Source organism: Neophocaena asiaeorientalis, unplaced genomic scaffold, assembly GCF_003031525.2.
Source record: "Neophocaena asiaeorientalis asiaeorientalis breed wild unplaced genomic scaffold, Neophocaena_asiaeorientalis_V1.1 scaffold87, whole genome shotgun sequence".
NCBI classification, from domain to species: domain Eukaryota; kingdom Metazoa; phylum Chordata; class Mammalia; order Artiodactyla; family Phocoenidae; genus Neophocaena; species Neophocaena asiaeorientalis.
The window spans coordinates 2,076,549-2,093,413 of NW_020175432.1; the positions used below are offsets into that span (position 1 = coordinate 2,076,549).

Sequence of the window (16,865 nt, forward strand, 5' to 3'; positions counted from 1 at the left end):
ACTCCAGGTCTCCAGATCCCCATGCCCCACCATTTCTCTGGCACCCCAGTGGCTCCTCCTTCACTCTGTGCTCTCCGCTCACCCCACTCCCCACCCCCCAGTACAACTACGGCTTCGTGGTGGAGAAGACGGCAGCTGCCCGCCTGCCCCCTAGCGTCTCTTAGCCCCTCACCGGCCCCAGGGAAGAGTCCCCTGCCTGACAGCCCCGGGCGGGCAGCTGCCCACCGCATTGAATCTTGGGAGCCTTGGCAGCGCAAGGCATTATGGACCCTCAGCCACCCAGCGGAGCAGCAGCCCTGGAGGAGGGGCCGGGAGCGGTCTGCTTGGTGATGGGTCTCCTGCCCCCCGGGCCCTGATGGGCAAGGCAAGGGGTAGGGGCTGGACGGAAACCAGTGCCTTCAAGTCATTTGTGTCAAAACTCGCTGGTGCCTGGAGGCCACGCGGGCGTCCTCCCTCCAGGAAATAAAACACCACGCTGTCCGGGCCGTCTGTAGTCTCCATTCTGACTGTGGGTCTCTGTGGCTCGCAGGAGCCAGGGACGGACGCACACCCAGCAAGCGGGTGAAATCCTGGAGGGCAGGGGGCGCTGCCACCACTCCCATTCTACAGAGGGAGAAACTGAGGCTCAGCGAGTGCCTGAGCCGGGATTCCAAATCACAGAGGGGACCGGGTCCCGCCCCTCCATCATTGCGCGTAACAGTAATACTAGTAACAGCTACCATTTATACTTCGAGGACCTTCTCACCAACACCTGATGTACAGTATCTCATTTAGTCCTCCCCCGGCTCAGTGGGAAGCCCTGGTTGCGTGGCCATTTCACAGATAGGAAAACCGAAGCAGGAGGCGGCTAAATTCACAGCTGGGATTCCAACCCAGAGCCTGCTCTCTTAACCACCAAGCTGTTCTGTGCGTCCCTTTTCCTCCGCTGTGTGGTAGACACAAACGGTGGATACGCATGAATTGCGGTAGTTACCTCCTGTAAAGTCGCGTGAAAACTGAATTAGGAAATACTGTATTCCTCGGGGAGATACAGGTAGGTTTTTGTAAGCCACTAGTCACATTTTGGTCAAGTAATCAATACATAACCTTGTTTTCTGTGCATTTCAAGGCACCTTGTTTAATATACATGCTGCCGATTTGTTAACGGTGAACTCACGGCCACCAGCCCTAGAACTCACGTCTGAACAAAGCTCATCGGAGAGTATTTGCTCCCGGAGGCACATCCCAGCCTTCTTGCACCTGGGGACACTAGATAGCTCTTCAGCACTACACTTGGGGGCCTTTGCAAACAGCAAAACTCACCAATGAAAAAGCACAAAAATGCAAAATGGGCCACTGGCTAGACCTCAAGAAGGATGCCTGTTTACGGTCAGAGCTGGAACAGGAAGGCAGGACATCGCCTTGTCCTACCACAGCTGGGAACATGCACCTCTGAGGACTCAAATTTTTTCCGGCACTGTGCGTGTCCACCAATAGCCACAAAAGCACTGTGAGTATCGATCTGGGGGTCACAGATTTGAGCCAGTAGGAGAATCGGCGAATACGGACTCCACAAACTATTTGTGAAACGAACCACCCCAGGGCTCACACTGTCTCTCCCACGCATGTGCTTCCTTTTCTGCTCTCTCTTCCCCAGGTACCCATAGTGTCAGGGTGGCCCAGGTCAGGAACATTCCCCAGATCTCTGCAGCGTAGGAAGGCTAAGGCTTATTTCTCACCCACATCACGTGCCCATGGCAGGGCGGCAACAGGCTGCTCGTCGTAGTTGCAAGGATCTCAAGCTGTCACTTAAGTGCTCTGGCCTGGAAGTGCCTTGTCAAAGTTCTGCTCACAGCTCACTGGCCAGAAGGGGTCACACGGGGTCCCAAGGGGATGTGCCACCCACCCGGGCACTTGTGTCTAACGACACTGGCCTGGGGACCTGAAGGGGGAGATACTGCTCTGCACAGGGATCTGAGGGAAAAGAGTCCTCTGCCCTGGGAGTCTGAGGGCGGAGACAGTGAACTATCCTGGAGGGGAGGGTGGGGGGAGACGGTACCCCCTCCCCACCCCCCACTTCAGCTGCCTTGGAAAAACTAGGCCTCTGATGCTAAGATATCTCCCCGGATCTCTCCACTCTGGGCGTAGCCAGCACCTGCCAGGTCCCACCCAGGTTGCTCTGGCGCCGGCCATGGAATCCGATCCAGCTGGGAAGCAAAGCCTGTTTGTTCTCTCTGGTTGTGATCTTGGCCACCCCGAAACCAGCCCCAGATCACTTTCCAGGGCATCTGTGTGTGACCAGGGGCCCCCGGACGACCCATACTGGCCTTGGGTCCGACTGGATCAACCATCATTGCCAGGTCACTCACTCTGCAAAATCCCAATCCTCTTGAGTGCAACAGGGCCTGGGAACAGCCTCACAAAGGGGCCGGAAAGTCCCGATGGAGCCTCTCCCCTTAGCCCCCAGCTCCTGACTTGGGCCACATCAATCCTCACAGCTCCAACTAAGCTTACATCCTCTTGGGCTACAGGGAAGGGAGAAGAAGAGGAAGACTTATCCTTCTCCCTTTAGCCGGCTCTGAGGTGCTGAGACCCGGGCATCGCAGGGGCCTGGGGACTGAGAGGGACATTTCTGGGGAGATGTGGTCCTAGCTCCAATGCTCACTAGCTGGTGACCCTGAGCAGTGGCTTAACCTCTCTATACCTCAGTTTGTTCATCTTTACAATGGGAATCTCAATGGTCCTCACCTCATTTGGTAGTTCTGAGGGAGAACTCTTGTGGGGCTGTGTCTCTCCGCTGCCTCTGCTGACTGTTGCAAAAACTCTTCCTGGCTCTCAAAGTTCTTCTCAGCTGGAAGGCTTCTGCAGCCCAATGTCCATGCAGAGTGAATGGAAGATGCAAGTCCTAGTGGCTTCTACTAGTGGCATACCCCACACTTCTTGTATTCAAGTGTTCCAGAGCCCAGGTGTGGCCCCTACTGCTCTCTCCACCCCCAAATCAGAGGAACAATCTGTGCCAGTCTTGAGCATCCCCTTGGACACCCTCCCACCCAAACCCCCAAAGCTGCTGGCTTCTACCCCATCATTCATCCTGCCTATTTTTTTGTTTGTTTGTTTTGGTTTTGTTTTTTTGCCATGCTGCTTGACTTGCGGGATCTTAGTTCCCCGACCAGAGATTGAACTTGGGCCACTGGCAGTGAAAGTGCTGAGTCCTAACCACTGAACCACCAGGGAATTCCATTCTGCCTGTTCTTGAACTTGATCTAAGCACACTGCCCAAACGAGTCCTCTTCTCTTCTGAGCCTGGCTAATTATATTCACTATTAGGTCTGAGACACTCATCTGTGTTGCCTGAATCAGTAATTCCCTCTTGTTAATTGCTGAGTAGTATTCCATTGTATGGACGTACCACAGTCTGTTCATCTGTTGATGGACATTTGGATTGTCCCTAGTTCTTGGCCATTGAAAGAAATTGCTCTGAGTACTCTTGTACATGTCTTTTGATGAATACACACTCATTTTTTTTGATTCTTACTAGTCATATATACATATTTTTAACATCTTTATTGGAGTATAATTGCTTTACAATGGTGTGTTAGTTTCTGCTTCATAACAAAGGGAATCAGTTATACATATACATATATCCCCAAATCTCTTCCCTCTTGCGTCTCCCTCCCTCCCACCCTCCCTATCCCACCCCTCTAGGTGGTCACAAAGCACCGAGCTGATTTCCCTGTGCTATGCGACTGCTTCCCACTAGCTATCTATTTTACGTTTGGTAGTATATATATGTCCATGCCAGTCTCTCACTTTGCCCCAGCTTACCCTTCCCTTTCCCCGTATCCTCAAGTCCATTCTCTAGTAGGTCTGCGTATTTATTCCCATCTTGCCCCTAGGTTCTTCATGATCAAAAAAATATGCCCAGTAGTGGGATTGCTGGGTCATATGGTAGTTCTATTTTTAGTTTTATAAGGAACCTCCATACTGTTCTCCACAGTGGCTGTACCAATTTACATTCCCACCAACAGTGCAAGAGGGTTCCCTTTTCTCCACACCCTCTCCAGCATTTATTGTTAGTAGATTTTTTGATGGTGGCCATTCTGACCTGTGTGTGATGATATCTCATTGTATTTTTGATTTGCCTTTCTCTAATGATTAATGATGTTGAGCATTCTTTCATGTGTTTGTTGGCAGTCTGTATATCTTCTTTGGAGAAGTGTCTATTTAGGTCTTCTGCCCAATTTGCCCAAAATTGGATTGCCCAATTTTGGATTGGGTTGTTTGTTTTTTTGATATTGAGCTGCATGAGCTGCTTGTAAATTTTGGAGATTAATCCTTTGTCAGTTGCTTCATTTGCAAATATTTTCTCCCATTCTGAGGGCTGTCTTTTGGTCTTGTTTATGGTTTCCTTTGCTGTGCAAAGGCTTTGAAGTTTCATTAGGTCCCATTTGTTTATTTTTGTTTTTATTTCCATTTCTCTAGGAGGGGGGTCAAAAAGGATCTTGCTGTCATTTATGTCATAGAGTGTTCTGCCTATGTTTTCCTCTTAGAGTTTGATAGTGTCTGGCCTTACATTTAGGTCTTTAATCCATTTTGAGTTTATTTTTGTGTATGGTGTTAGGGAGTGTTCTAATTTCATTCTTTTACATGGAGCTGCCCAGTTTTCCCAGCACCACTTATTGAAGGGCTGTCTTTTCTCCACTGTATATTCTTGCCTCCTTTATCAAAGATAAGGTGACCATATGTGTGTGGGTTTATCTCTGGGCTTTCTATCCTGTTCCATTGATCTACATCTCTGTTTTTGTGCCAGTACCATACTGTCTTGATTACTGTGGCTTTGTAGTATCGTCTGAAGTCAGGGAGCCTGATTGATGAATACACACTCATTCTTGTTGGGTAAATACCCTGAGTGGAAATTCTAAGTGGTAAGGGAGGCCTATCTTCAGCTTAAGCAGATACGGCCAAGCAGACTTCTAAGACTGTTGCACCAATTTACCCTCCCACCCACAGCAAATAAGAGTTCCAGTGGCTCCATGTCTTCACCAACACTTGGCATTGTCAGTTTTGTTAATTTTGGCCATTTGTCTCACCAGTTTGAATTTCTTAGCTATCATGTACACTCTTGCCAGCTTAGAAATCTGAACTGAAAAAGCTGACCCATGCTGTATAGAAAACACCCCTTTCTCATCTTCCTTATCCACCTGCCCTTTTTATTTGTCACTGGGAAGAGCCCACAGAGAATTTACAAGACATTAAGTAGTTTGCGAGATGGTTCCCTTTGGAACCTTTTGTCTTGGTGTCCTGGTGTTCAGGCCTGTCTGATCCTCCACTTGAGCGCAGGCTGGATCTAGTGTAGACTCACCTCTAACCAGTGGAATACAGTAAGGGTGATGGGACTTCACTTCTGTGAGTAGGTTTAAAATACAAGATCTCCATCTTGTTGCAGACTCTCTCTGGTTGGCTACAATGATGTACACTGCCCTATAAAGAGGCCCACGTGTCACGGAACTGAGGGCAGCCTCTGGCCAACAGCCAGCAAGGCACCAAGGACTTAAGTTCCACAGCTCATAGGGAATTGAATCCTGCCAACAACCACAAAGTGAACTTGAAAGCAGATCCTACCCTGGTTGAATCATTTTTTTTTTCTTTTTTTTAATTTATTTATTTATATCTGGCTGCATCAGGTCTTCGTTGCTGCGCATGGGCTTTCTCTGGTTGTGGCGAGTGGGGGCTACTGTTCGTTGCGGTGCGCAGGCTTCTCATTGCAGTGGCTTCTCTTTGTGGTGGAGCACAGGCCCTAGAGCAGGCAGGCTTCAGTAGTTGTGACACGCGGGCTCGGTAGTTGTGGCTCGCGGGCTGTAGAGCACAGGTTCAGTGGTCGTGGGGCACGGGCTTAGTTGCTCCGCGGCATGTGGAATCTTCCCAGACCAGGGCTTGAACCCGTGTCCCCTGCACTGGCAGGTGGATTCTTAACCACTGTGCCACCAGGGAAGCCCTTAAAGTGTTTTTAATAAAGTGTTCTCTGGGGGAAACGGACCCCTTGTTTGCTCTGAGCAATCTCCCTCAAGGTGGCATCTGACCTTCTGTTCTAAATGTCACCAGCACAGAGGACCCCAACTCCATCTGCCACTTTCAGAAGATTTTACCTGCAGAAGTAAAGGTGGGAGACCAGTGGGTGTGATGAGGGGGCAACAGTGGTGACCCTTGTGTGAGTTAGGCAGGGTTTTGGCACATGGTGGGCCTCCAAAAACCAACAGCTCTTCTCAACCACAAATAGCACAGTTAAGTGCTTTCAATATCCCATTTATGCCTGCTGTTGCAAAAATGCCACAAAGCTGGAGCAGATGCTATCTGTGCCTCCCTCCCCTCCACAGCAAGTACCTGTGACCCTGCCTGGGGCCTCCTGTGACCAGAGGAGCGTGTCTAGCTGGTGCACAGGGAAGGCTAGAAGTGTGAGGGGTCAGTCCCTCTGGGAACAGCTCTCAGCTAATGCCTGATGGAAATAGGAGGATAAATATCCCAGCCCCCTCACCCCTGGGCTGGGACCGACTGCCATGTGTGCTCTATACTGTCTCCCTGGGGTGCCCAGGGGGATCGAGCCCCCGTTGCCCTTAGCGCCATCTGCCCATTGGCGCCCCCTGCAGGGTTCCGGGGCTTCCTGGGGTCACTTCCCAGGTAAACCACATCTTGGCAATCATCTCAGCCTTTGGTTCTGATGACCCTAAACCAAGGCAACATCTTTTTTATAATTAATTAATTAATTAGGTTGTGTCGGGTCTTAGTTGTGGCATGCGGGATCTTTTCGTTGCAGTGCACGGGCTCTTCGTTGCAGCGTGCGGGCTCAGTAGTTATGGCGCATGGGCTTAGTTGCCCCACGGCATATGGGATCGTAGTTCCCCGACCAGGGATCAAACCTGGGTCCCCTGCATTGGAAAGCGCATTCTTAACCACTGGACCACGAGGGAAGTCCCCAAGGCAGCATCTTTAACAGATGTGTCTACACCTCAAAATGTACCAGGATGCCGACAGCTACTTATGTCGGTGAGGCCCGTGGAGCTAACGGAGTCATTGATACTCTCCGATTTGGTCCTCACAGCTGTACTATGATGGGATTGGGGGATTAGCCCTATTTTATAAAGAAAGGAACTGAAGTGCAGGTCGCATGACTGCTCCCTGAGCCAGGTCTGTCCAAGCTGGCTCTTGGAACACAAAACCCTCATCAGGTGCCCAGGACAGGGAGCAACCAGAGCGTTTGGCTCCAGCCCTAGGACCAGCCTCTTCCCTGCTCGCCAGATTCTGATCAAAATACGAAGGTGCTCAGCACCCCATCCAGGGCGGTGTTGACAACAGGGCCAGGTTTCAGCAGGGACTGTGGGCAGCGTTTCCAGCCAGCCTCCCACGTTGTAACCTTGCAGACTTTCCAAGGCTCCAGTTCTTGGTCCCAGGAGGACGCGCAGAGATCAGACTGGGATGAGGCTAGTGAGCACGTAGGGCCCACATTTAAGGAGGTGCTCGCTTCAAACTTGGGGCCCACCTGCACGTGAAGGAACCTGAGAGTGAGTGCCTCCTTAAATTTTCTTTTTTTTTTTTTAAGTTGAGGTGAAATTCACATAACATGAAATTCACCAATTAAAAATGTACAGTTCAGTGGCATTTAGCGCACGGACGATGTGCAACCATCACCTCTATCTAGTTCCAGAACATTTCCATCACCCCAAAGGAAACGTCATCCCTATTAGCCATTACTCCCCATTCCCCCTCCCCCAGCCCCTGGCAACCACTAATCTACTTTATATCTCTATAGATTTTCCTGTTCTGGACATTTCATATCAATGTGATCATTGGCCTTTGTGTCTGGCTTCTTTCAATCAGCATGATGTTTTCAGGGTTCATCCATGCTGTAGCATGTGTCAGAGCTTCCTTCCTTTTATGGCTGAGTAATATTCCACTGTATGGATGGATCACTTTATGTTTATTCATTCATCTATTGATGGACATTTGGGTTGTTTCCACCTTGTGGTGATTGTGACTAGCGCTGCTATGAATGCACGTGTACAAGGATTTGTCTGAACCCTTGTTTTCAGTTCTTTAGAGCCTCCTTAAATTTTGTACCCGCACTCTAGTCCTGGCCTTGAAGATTAGGCCTAGAGGTCTAGCTTCTAATTCTCCTGACCAGTCCACCAGGTACTCCTCACACACAGCCAGCTTGGGTCCTTCCTCCTCAACTCTCTTGCCCACCCTCAGAGTCCCCAGGGCCTCCCCCATTCCAGAGAGTTCTCAGAAACTGGAGTCTCCAGTGTTTCCCGGGCGCTAGCTATGTCCTGGTGTCCTACACGACAGGGTTATGGGGTTCCAGCCATCACCACCGCTGTGTGTTCTCACATGAGTGACCTTGCTTTTCTGGCCTCAGTTTGCCCATCTGTGAGTGGGGTTGTCCTAAGGATTAACTAAAGCTGGAAGTGCCTGGTGTGTGTCTGCAGTACTAGGCATGTGACACTACATTCATTCTGACTCGATCCTCTTCAATGATATTTTCATGCTCACCGAGAGCCTATGCTTCCTGGGCACCCCCTGTGACAGGTGCCATATGGGAGGAGGAGGTCTGTACAGCCTCCCAGGGGCTCAGGAAGGAGGTGATCCAAGCCAATGGGGCACCCAACTCTGTACTTGATCATCAGAATCCTTACCCAAGGTCAGGTTTGGGGACCAGCTTCCCTGCTGGGTGCTGCCACCTCTCTGCCCACGGAGATGGGTCCTGGGGGACTTCAAGCCACTGTGTGGCTGAGCTTCCTCCACCCCTGAGTCCCTGTGCGGCCCAGGAAGGGACGGGTTGGGAGACTTCTGGGGACATTTGTCCATTTGGGGTTGGGGCAGGGACCAGGCCATCCCCACACCCTGTGAAACGTATATGCATGAAGATTTGTGGGGCATGGGCCCCAGACTTGGCTCTACAAGGGGCACACTCTCTGTCCCCTGACTCCTGCCCTTTCTACCCCCACTCCTTTCACTCCACCCCTCATCCTGGGTCTGCACTTGGCCACGCAGCATGTTTGGATATGGCTCAGATGACATGGAAATAGTGACATGGAGTTTATTTTCAGGTTGTGCAGGACAGGGGTGGGGCCAGGGCCTCCGGAGACCCCCTGAGGCTCTGAGTTATCCACTCCAAGCCCTGTCAGTTCCAAGAGTCCCAGAAACTGGCCATCAACCCACCTTTTCCTGCTACCAGGCACCCCGACTGACAGAAGCACAGGTTGACACGCCTTGAGGACCTGCTACGCACAGGCCCCTGGAATGGCTCACACGGAGTCTCACGGGAGCCTTAGGAAGAGGGACCGCTTCCATTCCCATTTTACAGACCAGGAAACTGAGACACAGAGCGGTGAAGCCCTCAGCCACAGGCCCACAGCCAGGAGTCTGGGTCCAGGCCTCCAGGTGCGTCCATGGCCCTGGGCTGCTCTGAGCTCCGCACACACAGGTTTCAAACGCTCACAGCCCGGAAGGAGTCGCAGAGTCTGAGACTTGCACTATCAGCAGCATGGGGGTTACAGGACCTGGGTTCGAATCCTGGCTCTGATGCTCAATACTGGCCGTGGGACCCTTGGTGAGTCACTGCCCCTCTCTGGGCCTCGGTTTCCTCATCTGTAAAATGGACGGAGATGTTTAGAGACATGCTGCCTGAGCTCTCCCCTCCCCTCCTGCCTATACCAGAATCTTATTCATTCTGGGCAGCTACATTTCCTTGTCTCATCTGTGTTGAAGCGTGGCCACATGACTCTGTTCTGGCCAATGGGGTATAAGCAGAAGTGTCCCAAGGCCTCCCAGGAAAACTTCCAAAATCTCCTGAGAAGTCCTGGCCCTCTGCCTTTCTCTCTGAGTGAGGTAAAGGTAAAGGTTGGAGCCCTGGCAGCCTTTTTGTGCCATGAGGCAACCTTGAGGACACACGTCAGGGATGCTGTGAACTGAGAGAGAAATCAAGTTATACTGCTACTGTGGTTGAGCCTGGAGCTATCTCTACAAGAGTCCTCTTCCTGCTGCCTGACACTAGGTCTCTATCCTTGATCTTTGGGCTCACACCAGAGTGGAGTCCTTCCCTGAACCCCCTGGCCTGTGGCTCAGGATGCTGCGCATCTCATGCGTGACCTCTTCCCAGTGCCCCTCACTGGCAGACAGTGTCCGGTGCATGCGGAATGCAGGCAGGCTGCCCTCCCGGCCTCCCCCTATGGCTGCAGGTGTTGTGGCAGTAACCATGGATCTGAGGGAGTCCCCAGGTTTTGGGCAGGATGAGTAGGGGGTCCAGTGATGGGTACCCTGCTGGGGCTGAGCCCTGGAGCTGGCCTTGGAGACTTCAGCAGGGCAGACAGGGTCGTCTTCAAAGTGCGGTGGGGACAGCTCATGGAGGCCACGGCGGGTGGCCCGGGCGGCCCGGAGTAGAGTGTGGGTCAGCGCCGCCACCAGGACCAGAGCACCCAAGCCAAGGATGGAGGCAGCTGCTGCACCCGTCTCGATCTCGAAGAGAAGCAGGGCGTAGATGGATAGTGCTGGGGAAGGAAACGGCTCTTATTCAACGTTTGTTCTCCAACCCCTGGGAGAGCTCCCCCAAATGGAGAGCAGTTATAGAAAATTGTACATTATGATAGGCACATAGACGAACTCATCTAACCCTTTCACACCCGACAAATACATCATCATCACATCTGTTTTACTATAAAATGGTAAATTGTGTGTTATGTGTACTTTACCACGATTGAAACAACTCAGATCTCAGGCTTTCTGAATCCCTGTGATTGACCTTGAGTGAATCACAGTCCCTCTCTGGCCTCAGTTTGCTGATCTGAACAACAAGACAGTTGGCGGGGACTTCCCTGGTGGTCCAGTGGGTAAGACTCCGCCCTCCCAATGCAGAGGACCTGGGTTGCACCCCTGGTCAGGGAACTAGATCCCACATGCATGCCACAACTAAAGAGCAGCAACTAAAAATCCCGCATGCCGCAACTAAAAAGATCCCACGTGCCACAACTAAGAACTGGAGCAGCCAAAATAAATAAATAAAAGTAAATCTTAAAAAACAAAAAAGACAGTTGACGACCTGGCCTTGAGGACCTGTACTGGTTCTCTATTGCCCTGTCCGATGTCCATTTGGCACCACCATTCTTTTTGGTGGGGACTGTCCTGTGCATTGCAGGACATTTAGCAACTTCTATCCACCAGACACCAGTAGTACGCTCCCCCTGCCCTATCGTGACAACCAAAAATGTCTCTAGATGTTGATTGCCAAATGTTCCCTCAGGGGCAGAATCAGTTCCCATTGAGAAGTGCTGGTCCAGTCCCTACCCCTACCCTGGTCACTGGTCTAGAAGGACTGACCCACCACTCTGGCATCAGTGACATGTATGGTTCTAGGCCAATCAGAGCACTGCTTCCCCTGATTATAGTGATTGGTGCATGGCTATCACATGACCCAAGCTCAGCCAATCAGAGTCAGCCCTGGGACCTTTGCTTGGCCTATGAGGACAGGGTTATTTTCTAACTGCAGCCATTAGGGAATTGGTAGAAGAGAAGCCCAGTGCTGAAGGACTTCTTGGCACTTTGTGGGCTGTTTTAATGCTTTCTCCAGCTCTGTACTCTTGCTTTTGAAGATGCCACAATGCATCATGTCTGACATATTAAGGCGAGGCCAAGGACTTTTTTTGCTCTAAACATTTTTTAAAAATATTTTTATTTATGTATTTATTTGGCTGTTCTGGGTCTTAGTTGCGGCATGCGAACTCTTAGTTGCAGCATGTGGGATCTAATTCCCTGACCAGGGATTGAACCCAGGCCCCCTGCATTGGGAGCGTGGAGTCTTAGCCACTGGACCACCAGGGAAGTCCCTGCTCTAAAATTTTTTACCTAAACATTTTTTTCTTTTTTTGAAAGATCTTTATAACTATTATTTTGGCTCTGGTTAGCAATGAATGAATGATTGGCTGGACATGCTCAGGAATTCTTGCTGAGTGAGGTCACCTATCCTCAAAAAGAATCTAAATGGGAGCTGAACAAATTCTTAATTTAATGCTTAATGAGGCTGACATAGTTACCTTTGTTTGCCCTTTGTGAATTTTCTTGTATTTTAGAATAAGAATATTTTATTCTCCAAGTCTCCAACATTTTTGTTGGCTTATGAAAAGGCTTGAGGTCATAGGTATTGTGTTGAAAGCTCTTACAGAGACAGGCCTCTTTCTCAGGGCACGGCAGGTGATGAGATGAAGTGAGAAGCATTTCTGAAGACCTCATTGGAGTGCGGGGATCCAGCCACAGCTGAGGCCAATAACCCCTGATCTTTTCAGATACACGAGTCACTCCATCCACTCTCCTTTTTAAAAAACACACATCCAGAGCATTTTTGTTTGTTTTTGTTTGTTTTGTTTTTGGCCACGTGGCACGTGGGATCTTAGTTCTTAGTTCCCTGACCAGGGATGAACCCACGCCCCGTGCAGTGGAAGCGCAGAGTCTTAACCATTGGATCGCCAGGGAAGTTCCACACTTAATAAAATCCAGAGCATTTTATGAAGTCAAACAACAAGAGTTATGCAGAGTTCGCTGCGCTGTACATACAAATTCCCACAATGACCCCTAGGCTCATATCTCATGAATAAATCTTTTAAATATATCTTGTAAACTTCTATTTCTCTATTATGGTACTAAGGAAAAACAGTAATAGCAAATCCCTTGTTTTTCAGTCAGCTGATTTGTTTTTCTTCCAGTGAAACAGGTTGTTTATAAGGCTGCCAAGGATCTATGTATGATTCAGCGCTGAGTCTCCAGCACCAGCAACATATTTTTCAAGATTAGAACAAAATATAAGATGTCAGGAGTCTCTTTAAGAAAGGTGATGATTGGATTCCTTTACCAGCATGTGTGGGGGAGAGAATGTTGATCAAAGAAAAGTTATAAGTCGGGGAAGGAAAGACAGTGCGGTGTGTCCCTCTGGCACTCAGGTTATTAGTTTTTACTCTGCTTCATGTGTTGGGATTTAGAATTGCATTTCTGGTTTATGAAGCGTACTTTTTTTTTTCTTAAGCCCTTCTTGAGCTGGATTCAGATATTTGTGACCAAAACAGTTTTTGCTAAGGCCAACCTGTGAAACGCTATCTCCAGAAACCACCAAGGACTTGGAAACTTTTATTCAAACCAAATGTAGAAAACTGATGGATCAGAGGTGTTCTGAAGACAGCTGCCATTTATGGAATCCCCACTGGGATCAGATGCCAGCCATGGGCTAAAGTGTAGGAGCCAAGAGTGAACCAGGCAGGCTGCCTCTGGAGCTGACCCCAGTTGTGGGGCTATTACCCCCGGTCACCACAACCCAGGGCCCTATACCCCATGTTCTATCCTGAGCACGTACCTGCTAAGTAGACGGAGACCCCACAACAGAAGAGGCCGAGGGCCACATGTCTGAGGAGGCGGCAGTCATAGAGAAACCAGTCAGACCTGGCAGGGAGGGGGGCAGGAAGAAAATGGGCTCAGGAGGCAGAGCTGGTGGCATAAGGCTCGGGAGGAGAGGTAGGGGGAGTGGTCCAGCTTTGGGGAACTGGAGGTCTATGTGAGGACCTAACCATCCACTCATCTATCCCCCCACTCATTCATCCTTTACCATCCATCCATCCCCATCAATTATTCAACCATACAGCCATCCATCCATTTAACCATGATTTATTCATCCATCCAGCCATTTATTTAAACATCCATCATTATCCATTCATCCATTTGTCACCTGCCATCCAGCCATCCATCCATCCAACCCCCACCCACCCATCCATCCATCGTCTATCTCCCAGTCACCATCCATCGAGCAAACCAACCATCTGTCCATTCATCCATCCAGTCACTATCCATCCCATTCCCCTCCCCCAAAACCCCTCCATATACATCAGTCCATTCGAACATCCAACACTAATGAAGCAGTTATTGTGTACAGACACTTGTTAAACATCTGACCTCCATTATTTTACAGACCATAAGCTTATTTGGGGGTGAGAAAACTGAGGCTAACTTGTTATCAGTGACAATAGAAACAGAGATTCCCAAGAGCTGACATGGATTGAGGACTTAGTTTTTAGCCCAGCCCCTTGCTAAGTGCTTCCGCTGGGTGCATGCCCTTCTCCAGTCCTGTGAGATCAGGAAAAGGAAGCTCTGAGAGCTTCCATCATCACTCACCTCCCACCAATACCATGGAAATGGCCTCCTCCCTGGTCTGCCTTCCAACTCCCCTCCTGACCCCTTTTCTGCACAGTGGCCAGAGTGGGTTCTTTCAAACTTAAGTGGGTTCTTTCAAACTTAAGTCAGATCACATCCCTCCTGGCTCACAACTCTCAGTCAGACAAAACCCCAAGGGCTTCACCACAGCACAGGAAGTGCTATATAATCCAGTACCTCTTGGACTTCCTTGGTGGTCCAGTGGTTAAGACTCCATGCTTCCACTGCAGGGGGCGGGGGGCAAGTTCAATCCCTGGTTGGGGAACTAAGAGCATGCATGCCACATGCGGAAAAAAAAAAAAAAATCCAGTACCTCTCACTTCCTGGCCCTCAACTTCCTTATCTACCCTTCAGCCACATCAATCACCTCTATCACCTTCTAACGCCCTAAGCTCATTCCTGCTCCAGGGCCTTTGCACATGCTGTTCCCTCTGGCTGGATCACAGTCCCCCAGATCTTCTGCCTCCTTTCCTCCCTCAAGTCTCAACACAGGCCTCCCCTGATGGTCCCATCTCATCCCCCACCCTGTCCTCCTGCACCACATCACCGCATTTTCATCCATTTCCGGCATTCATCACCATTTGACATTACTGATCTGTTTTGTATCTTCATTATCTGTGTCCCCATGAAGGTGGGTCCAGGTCCGCCTGGTTCCTGCTGGGTCGCCAACACCAAATGCTCGGCTCAGCCCCCGGCAGGTGCCCAACACATATTTGTCAACTGACAGAACACATGCTTTTCAGCACCCCTTGAACTATCAGATGGAGGGTGCACAGTTCGGATGGGATCAAATGGTGGAATCTCCCATCTGCTCAAATCCATGGAATCCTGGACAAGGATCCCAGCTCCCCTCCCCCAGCATCCTGGAAGGAAACACTCAGATATGGGACAGCCAAGTCCTTGGCTCAAGGAAGGTTCCGCACTCCACATGCACCCACCAGCCGCCCTGTCCAGTGCCCGTATCCCCGAGCTCAGGTGCCTGACAAGGAACCCCACCCAGGGCCAGGGCACATGTTCTGGCTCTACCAGATTCAAGTTCAAATCCAGTCCACTCCCTTCCAATCCTGGCAGCCTAGAGAGAGCAGACTCTTTTTAACACACTGTTAAAACGGGAGATAATAACAGCACCAGCCACCCAGGGGGCTTCACTGTGTTAATCCACATTAAGTGGGGGGCACCTAGAGCTTAGGGTTCCATAAATGACAAACGCTATCAACACTGGGGCTAACTGACCCCAGGCCCTCTCTGAGCCTGTTTCCACATCTTTGAAAAGGGGGTCCCAGCTGTAGTTGTACCTGCTGTAAATTTTCAACAAATATAGGATGGAGGGAGGGATGGATGGAGAGAAGGAGAAAGAGAGTGAGGGAGGGATGGAAGAAAGGAGGAAGGGAAAGATGGATGGAGGGAGTGAGGAAGGAAAGCTCTCCCCCAACGTGACGCCCAGAGAAGGGAAGCGGCTCCCCCGGGCTTGTCCAGCCCCCAGCCGGGCAGAGGGGCCGGTCCTCCTACCTGCCGGAGCCCGGTCCCCGCGCCATCTCGGCGCCCAGGTGGCCGCAAAGCGCGGCGAGAAGCAGGCAGGTGAGACCCAGCACCAGGGCGAGGGCGGCGAGCGCGGCTGCCAGCGGCAGCAGCGCCCCGGCCGCGTCCTCCGGCAGCCCAGGGCCGCCGCCCAGCTCCGGGCCCACCACGTCGATTCGCGGTCCTCGAAGTTCCGCGCGGCCCGCCTGCAGCTGGAACAGCAGCTGCGCGCCCAGCGCCGCCAGCACGGCCGCGGGGATGCCCAAAAGGATCATCGCGGCCAGCACCCGGCCGCCGTACGACCTGGCCATGGAGGGGTCCTGCGGGCCTATGGGACAGTTGAGGAATCAAAGAGATTTTAGGGGGCAGGGGAGTTGAGGGGCGTCCGAGGCCCTCGGCGGTCCAGAGGGGGCGGGGCCGCAGGGGGGGTTTCTGAATATTGTCGGGGCCGCAGAGGGCTCGGGATGCCAGTCGCGGTGAGGACGAGAAAGCTCTGGGAAAACTTGAGACAAAGTCTTTTCTTTCTCTGTGAGCTACAGCTCCTGGCCTCAGAGTTCTGGAGGGGCGGGGCCTGCGGGGGGCGGGGCGAAGAAGGGGCGGAGGCGGTCCCACGTGGGATAAGGGCGCCGTGGCGGGATCCAGAGAGCCTCACAGATCCATAAACTCATTCAAGTGCCCCATTTTCCCCTCCCGCCGCCCCAAGCACCTGTTTCATTGCTGTCTTTTAAGAAGGAAAAGAAACTTGAACGAATTTTTAAATAATTCGCGCTGATATGTGGTCTCTATCCGTGGATCCGGCAATTGGCTGGAATGTCCCCTCTGCTCACCGTCTTTCAAGGTTTTCAGAAACGTCAGCCACCTCAGAGAGGCCCTCCTGCACCCCCTCCCCAAGCAGCACACCTGTCCTTCGCTGCTAGCCTTTGTTCTTCCCACGGCACATTTTGGGGGATATTATTTATTTATTTTTAAGTTTTAAAAATTGAGGTGAAATTTACACGACATAAAATTAACCATTAGAGGGGCTTCCCTAGTGGCGCAGTGGTTGAGAGTCCGCCTGCCGATGCAGGGGACTACGGGTTCGTGCCCCGGTCCGGGAAGATCCCACGTGCCGCGGAGCGGCTGGGCCCGTG

The 16,865-nt window shown here is 51.1% G+C and overlaps 2 protein-coding genes across 3 annotated transcripts in view; one reads left to right on the forward strand and one right to left on the reverse strand.

The window, feature by feature from the left end:
- Positions 1–485, forward strand: part of MVB12A (multivesicular body subunit 12A) — a 3,581-nt gene extending 3,096 nt beyond the window's left edge. The window contains exon 9 of the mRNA XM_024767418.1: positions 91–485. Coding sequence (XP_024623186.1) covers positions 91–164 — 74 coding nt within the window. The 3' untranslated portion in view covers positions 165–485. The remainder of the gene's footprint in view (positions 1–90) is intronic.
- Positions 486–9,050: 8,565 nt separating this feature from the next.
- Positions 9,051–16,250, reverse strand: TMEM221 (transmembrane protein 221). Of its 2 annotated transcripts, XM_024767608.1 has the most exons (4): positions 15,727–16,250; positions 13,367–13,452; positions 10,290–10,520; positions 9,051–9,621 (listed from the first exon to the last, which is right to left on the reverse strand). In XM_024767608.1, exons 1-4 carry the CDS (start codon positions 16,044–16,046, stop codon positions 9,560–9,562), a joined length of 699 nt encoding a protein of 232 aa, XP_024623376.1. In that variant the 5' UTR covers positions 16,047–16,250; the 3' UTR covers positions 9,051–9,559. The 2 variants fall into 2 exon arrangements, with proteins under 2 accessions (XP_024623376.1, XP_024623375.1); XM_024767607.1 differs by lacking the exon at positions 9,051–9,621 and having other exon boundaries at positions 10,051–10,520; positions 15,727–16,118.
- Positions 16,251–16,865: the final 615 nt, after the last annotated feature.

Coding starts and splice junctions, on each gene's coding strand:
- TMEM221 (XM_024767607.1), bottom strand. CDS start 16,046: ATGGCCAGGTCGTACGGCGGCCGGGTGCTGGCCGCGATGATCCTTTTG. Junction 13,453..15,726: donor CGGGGACCGGGCTCCGGCAG/GTAGGAGGACCG, acceptor CCTCCCTGCCAG/GTCTGACTGGTTTCTCTATG. Junction 10,521..13,366: donor GGTCTCCGTCTACTTAGCAG/GTACGTGCTCAG, acceptor TTCCTTCCCCAG/CACTATCCATCTACGCCCTG.